This window comes from Musca domestica, unplaced genomic scaffold, assembly GCF_030504385.1.
Source record: "Musca domestica strain aabys unplaced genomic scaffold, Musca_domestica.polishedcontigs.V.1.1 36, whole genome shotgun sequence".
Lineage (NCBI taxonomy): Eukaryota > Metazoa > Arthropoda > Insecta > Diptera > Muscidae > Musca > Musca domestica.
This window is the reverse complement of record NW_026712318.1, coordinates 5,077,433-5,087,545: the sequence shown is the minus strand read 5'-3', so window position 1 is coordinate 5,087,545 and position 10,113 is coordinate 5,077,433. Positions and strand designations below refer to the sequence as shown.

The 10,113-nt window shown below is 43.3% G+C and overlaps 1 protein-coding gene across 3 annotated transcripts; it reads left to right on the top strand.

Moving 5' to 3' along the window:
* The first annotated feature begins 386 nt into the window (after window positions 1-386).
* On the top strand, window positions 387-8,462 carry LOC131803946 (uncharacterized protein DDB_G0271670-like). 3 transcript variants are annotated; one of them, XM_059125930.1, is made up of 2 exons: window positions 387-815; window positions 6,154-8,241. In XM_059125930.1, the coding sequence occupies exon 2, from the start codon at window positions 6,245-6,247 to the stop codon at window positions 7,937-7,939; it is 1,695 nt and encodes a 564-aa protein (XP_058981913.1). In that variant the 5' UTR covers window positions 387-815; window positions 6,154-6,244; the 3' UTR covers window positions 7,940-8,241. The 3 variants fall into 3 exon arrangements, 2 of the variants coding, with proteins under 2 accessions (XP_058981913.1, XP_058981912.1); XM_059125929.1 differs by lacking the exon at window positions 387-815 and adding an exon at window positions 3,245-3,368; XR_009342839.1 differs by lacking the exon at window positions 387-815 and adding an exon at window positions 8,300-8,462 and having other exon boundaries at window positions 6,097-8,166.
* Window positions 8,463-10,113: the final 1,651 nt, after the last annotated feature.

Below are 10,113 nucleotides of genomic sequence, written 5' to 3'. Positions count from 1 at the left end.
GATCTCTGTGTTTGAGATTTGGCGACGATTTGGAAATTTGTCCAATATTTGTACGAAAATACTTACTTTTGTGTTGGATGAAGGGATAGAGGTAAATTGAGATATTTTATATTGCGATAACATTTAGAGTCTAGGATTGAGATATGGAACGGTTTTGCAGATGAGTTCTAAAATTATACGAAAAGTACTATATGTTACTATAATTGATGCTGAGAGAATGTAAAGAGGTGGAATCTCGAAATTTTTGATATTGGGGTCTCTGTTGATATCTGATGTTGAGATCTGGCGGTGGTTTTACAAATGAGTACTATAATTGTTCGAAAAGTACTAAATGGTACTAATTTTGGAACAATGCTAAATGGTGATGTAACGCCCAAAAGTCATGCTTTCGTTTTTGGGGTACATTATTATTTTAAATACCATTTTTACTTACGTATGTTATATACATCAACTATGAATTATATTTTTTGTTTGAAAATGAATTAAAATATTTAAGTTATGAATTAAACTAACAGCTACTCAGGGTCATGTAATTTAAATGTATTTGAATATTAACGGTCACACAGGTCCCCTAGTAGAAAGAAGTATACTTAAAATACAACATTGGAACCCCTGGTGGCAAATGGCGGAACTACGCAAAACTGTCAGATTGGGATCAGCTGCTGTCATGAGAAAACAACAATCGTTGTCCAGCCAAAAAGGTATAAAAGGAGACGCATTTCACACAATCGAGATCAGTCTTCTGTTGATGGCTGGTAAGTCAAGTGTGATTGGGAGGAAGAAAAGGCGCGCAACCTCGGTTGAATTGAGTCTTAGTAAGCCAAACAATAAGCCTTGACTATTTGTGGTGACTGGACTGGACTGAACGCAGGGTCAAGTGAGGGTTGTAGCAATACTCCCTATTCTTCGGGCTGCGTTGACGGCGACTGAACGCAGGGTCAAGTGAGGGTTGTAGCAATACTCCCTATTCTTCGGGCTGCGTTGACGGCGACTGAACGCAGGGTCAAGTGAGGGTTGTAGCAATACTCCCTATTCTTCGGGCTGCGTTGACGGCGACTGAACGCAGGGTCAAGTGAGGGTTGTAGCAATACTCCCTATTCTTCGGGCTGCGTTGACGGCGACTGACGTACTCATCGGGCTGCTGCTGTGCCAAAGCTGCCGCCACCCGATTCGTCGTGCGCGTATTCATCAGGCCGCCGCTGTGCCAAGCTGCCGCCACTACTACTCGCCGCTGACGTATTCATCGGGCCGCCGCTGTGCCAAAGCCGCCGCCACCCTATTCGCCGCTCGCCTATTCCTCGGGCCGCCGCTGTGCCAAAGCCGCCGCCACCCTATTCGTCGCTCGCCTATTCATCGGGCCGCCGCCGTGCCAAGCTGCCGCCACTGCTATTCGTCGCTCGCCTATTCATCGGGCCGCCGCTGTGCCAAGCTGCCACCACTGCTACCCGTTTATTAACATTTCGACTGAACTTTGTGATTTAGTGTTCTTCGTAAAACGTTCTGAACGTGATTTTATTGTGTTTAGTGTAGTGTTTAGTGTTATTTAAGGAAATAAATTTATAACGTTTTAAGAAAATATTTTTGCTTCGCTCTCTCTCTCTTTATGTCCTAACAAATAAATTTTTGTGACGACTCTGGCCCCCGCTGAACCTACCCCAGCTTCAAAGTGAAAACACGTCGTCACAATGGCGCCCGAGCAGGGACTATAAAAGAGAGAAAGAATAAATAAATGAGTGAACAATAATTAGACAAATACAGATGAAAACCCAGTGAAAAAAAAAACAGTTAAAAAAAAAAAAAAAAAAAAAAAAAAAAAAAAAAAAAAAAAAATGTCAAACGAAAAGACAATGTTGAAGGTCTCCTGGGCCTATATGCTAAAGCAAGAAGACTTGGTAACATATCTTACTGAATTCAATCTTGATCCAGTTGGAAAAGTGGACGATCTCCGAAAAAGATGGGCTAAATTTCTCCACAACGACCATGAAGCCGATGTATACAGACGGCTTATAGAGTTGCAGAACAAACATGAAAGTACCAGTCCGACCAAATCGCCGACATTGCGAGCCGTCACAAAACAACCCCTTATAACCGTAACACCGTGTGGAGCAGAAGCAATAGTATTATCCCCAATAAAAACAGAGTACGCCCTTCCCCACATTTCCGCGGAAAGGTCACATGGAGAGTCAAGCACAGGGGTAACAAACGATCAAAAAGTACAGAAGATGTCGCCAACAAACCCCGAATATGGATTTCAAAAAGATTCTCCGCCCAAGCCATCCAATAATTCGTCGTTACTCGTAATTCTCGACCAAATCCGAAAATGGAATATTACTTTTGAAAATGGAATGGACCCTATTGGATTCGTAGAACGTGTAGAAGAAATGGCTGAAATGTACATCGTGGAATTGAATCAAATAATTAAAGTAATGCCAGAGTTGTTACGAGGTAAAGCTTTAATCTGGCTAAGGAACAACAACCGACACTGGACTACCTGGAACGAATTTAAGAGTGATTTTCTGAAATTCTTTTTGCCACCGAGATACTTTGAGAAATTGGAGGATGAAATTAGGAGAAGGATACAGCGTAATAAGGAGCCGTTTAAGGAATATGTACTCTCTATACAGCATCTTATGCAGCACACCAATATGACCGAAGAACAAAAATTGGAACGAATTTTTAGAAACGCGCATTCGGATTATCAATGGTACATTCGCCGTAAAGACTTTACCACACTTTCGGAATTGATCTCCTTGGCAGACGAACTCGAAAGCATACCAAATAATTCTCGGTCAGAACAGCCTCGAAATCAACAAAACTATAATCGACGTGCGGACAACTCTAGAAATAACCTGTATTGCACCAATCAAGGTGACCAAGTGCTAAACGAAAGCTCATCCAATCCAGAAACGCAGCAGGATGAACCCCCGGCAAAGAAGAGTAACCAGAATGTTACATCATTGCAATGTGAAGAATATCGCCTTACTGCAACTGTCTTAATAGAGGGGAAAGCTATTAAAGCAACTGTCGACACTGGTGCCACTAGCTGTTTTATAAAAAGAGAATTTGCGGAAAAAATCAAGAAAAGGTTTACTTATTCACGGCATGAGGCAAATGTTATCCTCGCAGACGGCACCACGGTGAACATCACAAGATCAACAGTGTTACCTGTTACATTTGGAAACCAAAGCTCAGATGTTACATTTCTCATCATGCCGCAATTCAAGGAAAACATCATATTGGGATTGGAATTTCTAAAACAGTTCCACACGACCATTCACTGCGCCGGTATAAGTGTCAAATTAAGTAAGCCAACCACCTCAACGGAGCATTGTACCGTGGCTATAGGAGAGGAAACCCCATCAAAAGAGGTAATAGATACAATGACAGCTACGAATAATGTATCCCCCAGACCTAAATTCTTAAACGATGAATTGAGTAAAACGCAATGTGAGATCGTTGAAAATTTTCTGGCACAGGAACTCCCTAAGTTCCAACAATTAAATGGCCTATCGTCAATAGCTGAACATAAGATTGTAATGACCGACGATCGACCCATTAAATTAAGATATGCTCCGCGAAATCCTGCAATGCAAGCCGTGATTAATGCCGAAGTGAGAAAGCTCGAAGAACGAGGATGTATAGAGCCGTCTACAAGCCCATACTGTTTCCCCATCACATTAGTCAGAAAGAAAAATGGGAATTGGAGAACTTGTATGGATTTTCGCCAATTGAATAAACGTTCTGTTCCAGATGCCTACCCTTTACCCCGCATCGACACAATACTGAATCGACTACGGGATGCCAAATACGTGAGTAGCCTGGACCTTAAAGACGGATATTGGCAAATACCTATGGCGAAGGAGAGCAGAAAATACACGGCCTTTGCGGTAGCTGGTAAAGGTCTATATCAGTGGAAAGTGATGCCTTTCGGTTTGCATTCAGCACCGGCAACCTTCCAACGGGCATTAGATAGTGTGATTGGGCCTGAAATGGACCCCCACGCTTTTGCATACCTTGACGATATCATCGTCATTGGAAAAACGTTTGAGGAACACTTGCGGAACTTGAGAGAAGTGTTCAGAAGATTGCGATCAGCTAACCTGAGAATAAACATTGAGAAATGCGAATTTTTCAGGAAAGAAACGAAGTATTTAGGCCATGTTGTGAGTAGCGAGGGAATAAAGACGGACCCAGATAAAGTTGCCGCAATAGTGGAAATGAAACCTCCAACATCGGTAAAGGAGGTACGAAGATTTCTTGGAGTAGCATCTTGGTACCGAAGATTTGTCCCACAGTTTGCAACAATTTCACAACCATTGACTAGTCTTCTTAAAAAGGGAAAACATTGGAAATGGGGTCCCGAACAACAAGAAGCATTCTCAGACCTAAAAGCAAAGTTAACTGAAGCCCCCGTTCTGGCTTGTCCGGATTTCACAAAGACGTTCATATTGCAAACTGATGCCAGCAACTATGGCCTTGGAGCAGTTCTAACACAGGAGTTAGATAACGTGGAACGTGTCATAGCCTACGCCAGCAGACATTTAAAACAGGCTGAAAAGAACTACTCAGCGACTGAAAGGGAATGTCTAGCCATACTGTGGGGCATCAGACACATGAGACCCTATTTAGAGGGTTACCAGTTTATAGTTATTACCGATCATTTGGCCCTAAAATGGTTAAATTCTATTGAAAGCCCTACAGGTCGACTCGCACGTTGGGCTCTCGAGCTACAGCAATATAATTTTTTGATCAGATACCGTAGAGGAAAACAGAACGTTGTGGCAGATGCGCTTTCGAGAACACCTTTGGAAACGTTAGACCTAGCCACAGTAAAATATGACACCAGTCCGTGCCCATGGCTAGAAAAGTTGAAGGAAACCATAACCAAGAATCCGAAGAAGTATCCAGACTATACAATCATTGAGGGAAATGTTTATCGACATTTTCCCAAGCAAATAAACGATGAAGATTGCACACCATGGAAGCTGTGTGTGCCCACCGGATCAAGGATTCAGGTCCTTAGAGAAAATCATGACAGTGTCACCGGAGGTCATTTGGGAGTGCGAAAGACTAGCAACAAGGTGGCGAACCGATATTTTTGGCCTGGTATGTTCCAGGACATCAAACGTTATGTCCAGCAGTGCGAATGTTGCCAAAAATATAAAGTCAGCCAACAGAAACCAGCAGGGGAAATGTTGATAAGAATCCCGGAGGAACCATGGGCCACTATTTGTGCGGACTTCGTAGGACCCCTACCGCGATCTAAGCACGGTAACTCAATGCTACTCGTTATTATGGATAGATTCTCAAAATGGACGGAGTTGGTTCCATTGCGGAAGGCTACGACAGAGGGATTAATAAAGGCATGCAGAGAAAGAATTATTTCTAGATATGGGGTTCCAAAAATATTGATAACCGATAACGGAACCCAATTCACTAGCAACCAATTCGAAAAATTCCTAGCAGAAATGGGTATAAAGCATCAACTTACGGCTCCTTACACCCCGCAAGAGAACCCTACTGAAAGGACAAATCGGACAGTGAAAACAATGATAGCACAAGTTTCGAAACAACATAATACATGGGACGATATGCTGCCCGAAATAATGTTAGCCATAAACACTAGTGCATCAGAATCCACTGGATATTCGCCGGCATACCTGACACAAGGAAGAGAACCGCGACTGCCCCAGGCATTATATGATCAGCTCACAACAGGAACTGGTGCTAGAATAGTCTTACCAGAAGACCGTGCCCAGGAGTTGAAAGAAATATTTAAGATAGTGCGTCGAAACTTGGCAAAAGCATCTCAAAACCAGCGGAGACAGTACAACCTTAGACGACGAGTTTGGAAACCAAAGATTGGGGAGCAAGTTCTAGTTCGTCTACATCCTCAGTCGAAGGCCGTCGAAAATTTCGCCGCCAAACTAGCGCCCAAATACGGAGGGCCGTTTGTCGTACAAAAATTCCAATCTCCAGTAATCGTTGTAGTCCGAGGAAAAGACAACATCACCCGCGTCGCGCACTTAAGTGAAATTAAGCCTTTTTATGAAGAACAAAATTAAATTGTAGACATAGAAGTAGAATGTTGATTGTAGTTCCACTTACGTTTATGTGATGCCATTTCATTATAATTTCTTATTTTATTTTTAGACATTAAATTGACAATACCCAAACTAATCAGTGTCCTAATATAAGCCCATACTTCAAAGACCATCGCAATTCTCAAAATTTCAACATCACGATGGAGCAAGATAGCCCCAACACGAAAAAATTCAAACGGGCGAAGGAGAAATTTCGAGCTCACCTGGAACAAGTCGAGGCTCAAAGGCGAAGGACAATATTTTTAGACGAAGGTCCTAGTACCAGCCGAAAGAGGAGAACAAATCAATACCGTAAGCCCAATCCAAGAAAGGGTAGCAGTCAATCCTCATCGCCCCAGCACCAAATATTTTACCGAATGTGCAGCACAACCCCGAATGACGTTCCACAGCAAAAGTGTAACACGACCGAAAACAACAGCGACGATATCGATGAAACTGACTCTTTGAACGAGGAAACCCAGCCTAGTAGTGACGTCCCGCGTACACCAACCTACGCCCCGTGTTTTGGTTCGCCAAATAGCTTTAAGCCGGCTTCCGATGTGCTCTCAACACCCACTTCAAGGTGCTCAGAAATGCCTGTTACACCGGGTAAAGAATGGTGTCGTGACTCAGATGACGCATCAACTCTTCCTCGGCCCAATATGGAGGAGTCGGGTGAATCTCAATCAAATTTCGAAATGGATGAAGAATGTCGGCGTATGTTTTACGGTTACTTAGAAACCTCAGTGACTCGGCGAGCACAGTCACCCTTATCCTCGAATAATTCCTCGCTGGATGAGTCGGATAACGAAGAGCAACGTTCCTCGTCTCCGCCAAAAAAGTATGGTCTGGGATTTGTCCGTCAGAAAGATAGCCAATACAAATATCTCGGATTTCGCTGTTATGAGAGAACAGTTACTGTGCAGCTTTTGGTCCCCGACTCCGGGGAAAATCCAATATATGAAATAACCAACCCACCGCCGGATAATCATCGTACGCCCTCACCCACACCCGCGATAGGGGAAGAGATCAACACCGAAGATATCCATTCAATATCCAACACCTCACACAAACATGAGGAGGTTCCTACTTCATCCTCACATGCTTTCGCACATTTAGAAGAAGACTCCAGATCGACCGCAAGTAGTTTTGTGACAGTTTCCGAAGATCCTAGTTCTGAGTGGTGGACCCAATGGCAGACGCTGGTTGGTGTTCCTCCATCATCACCGCTATATAACATAACCGAACAAGCAAATCTGTTGCATAGTGATGACGTACAAATTCCATCGCAATCCAATGCTGCCGTCATATCGGACGATCACAGGTCCCCCAACGTGAAGGAAGATAAATCATTACCAGGAACGCCGGGACACGTTGTCGAACTGTCATCACCATCGATATCTTCCCGATCGTCATCCTCATCCTCATCAGCCTCGTCGTCTTTATCGTCATCCTCATCCTCATCAGCCTCGTCGTCTTCATCATCATCCACAAGCCAAACGATGACACCTCATCAGCCAACATTGTGTAGCAGTCAACCTTCCATCGATGAAGTGTTTATACCCAGTAAGGAGAATAATAGCACACCAAGTACAATCAAATTGCCAGTCACTGAAATCCCAACTGAGTCAACGCCATCGTCCTCGACAGACAATCCCGTGAACGATAACACATTTCTCGAACTGCCAAATTATCCCGAAAACCTACAAATCCGTATCGAGAAGTTTAAAAACAATTGGAAAAAGGGACACAAACTGAAGCGAATTGTTAAACAAGATGGCAAGCAGTACCGCATAATAATATCAGCAGACGGGGTAGTGAAGGTATCTCTCCGAACTTCTGCAATTGGTCTCTAACATACCTTCCTATTCGACCGAGATATAGTCGAACCAAAGTGCCCATGTCGGAGAAATAAAAGGTTACATAACACCCTAGGGCTTCCTGGCTATTGAAACCCAATAGCAATAGAGAAAGCAAATCAAGGAATCAAAAATCAGAGGGAGGAAGAGATGCCATGTAACGCCCAAAAGTCATGCTTTCGTTTTTGGGGTACATTATTATTTTAAATACCATTTTTACTTACGTATGTTATATACATCAACTATGAATTATATTTTTTGTTTGAAAATGAATTAAAATATTTAAGTTATGAATTAAACTAACAGCTACTCAGGGTCATGTAATTTAAATGTATTTGAATATTAACGGTCACACAGGTCCCCTAGTAGAAAGAAGTATACTTAAAATACAACATTGGAACCCCTGGTGGCAAATGGCGGAACTACGCAAAACTGTCAGATTGGGATCAGCTGCTGTCATGAGAAAACAACAATCGTTGTCCAGCCAAAAAGGTATAAAAGGAGACGCATTTCACACAATCGAGATCAATGGACCTGGCAAGTGTAAAATCCCCAAGGGCGTTAATAAGCCCACAATGGTGGCGACGAAAGATCCAGTCACAGGGGAAACTGTTATGAAGCCAGATTACGTATTTAAATGCGTAAACTGCAACCGCACCGGACACGCTGCGAATGCTCGCGACTGTCCCACGCGCCTGAAGCTTTTGGCAAAAATAGCTGAAGGCAAGTCTGTTAAGGTAGTGGAAGCTGTGCCTAAGGCCAGTTTCCCTAAAGACAGTGGCAAGATACAGCCTAATGTATCATTTGCTTCTGCAACCTCGACAAAGTCTACACCTAAAGCTAATTTGACTTTGGGACAACAACCAAAAGCAAAAGCGATTATAGCTCAACCCAAAACTAACACAACTTTGGGTCTACCCAAAGCCAACATGTCTTTGGGCGAGCAATCGCTAGGCCAAGTAGTTAGTGGCTTCACGCTCTTTGATGAACTTTGTAATGAAATCTTCGGTAAAGATTTCTTGACATCTGTCATGCAAGTTCGTCAATTTTCGGAAGAACTAAAAAGTAAGGACAAGGCAAGCCAGGCTAAAGCCATGGTCTCCTTGGTAGGCATGCTAGGTATAAATGGTTAGGTCTACTACATTTATATTTGCCAACATCAACTCTGTTGTATCGAGACATAAGAGGCACTACCTCCGTCTATTTCTCGATGAGCATCAGCCGGAGGTCATGATGTTGGCTGAACACAAACTATCTCAAAACCACAGATTTGAGATAGGAGGATATGCTAGTTTCTTACAGTATAGGAGTGATATGAGGGGTGGGGGTACCGCTATACTAGTAAGGGAAAAAATAAGATGTGAAAGAGTACCACTTGATTTGGGACCCATTGAGTGTACTTGTGTTAGAATCTATAGGGCCGGCGGGTCACCACTGTACGCAGTGGCTATGTACTGTAGGCCATCTGACATTTTCAGTATAAATAGCTTAGAACCACTTGGGGACTTAGCTAGATCTGGGGAAGTTATAGTAGGGGCAGACCTCAATGCTAGACACACTAGCTGGGGGGGTGACCAAACATGTACAAGAGGACGGATAGTCTTTGATTTCCTAATCGGCTGTCCAGATTTAAATGTAATACCCACAGACGGACCGACCAGGGTCGCTTTTGGATCACAATCCTTTATCGACATCTGTCTGGCTTCGTCTGGTACCCATGTTGATGACAATGGGGGGCGAGGGATTACAACAGTAGACTGTAATTCCGATCATAGAGCGCTGAAAATGACGGTTTACGGGGACGAACCGGAACGTAGACCTACACGGACTTTCTTCAACTATAGAAGAATGGACAAAAGACAATTCAACAGGATATTGGCAGAAGAGCTTCCCAACTGCCAACTTCCTATAGATCGGAATGTTACTCATTCGGAAATCGATGCTTGCATCGATGCCACGAGTGAGGTTTTCCGAAATGCCATGGAGTCCACCATTCCTAGAACATATTCTGGGAATAGAGGACCCCGTAGACTTTCGCCGGAAATACTAGACCTTATCCGGCAAAAGAAGGTTCTACGGAGAAGATTATACCGTACACTAAACCCTGAGAGGTATATAACTCTCAAGGCGGAAATTCGCAATGCGGATAGAATTATCCAAGGAGCAATTGC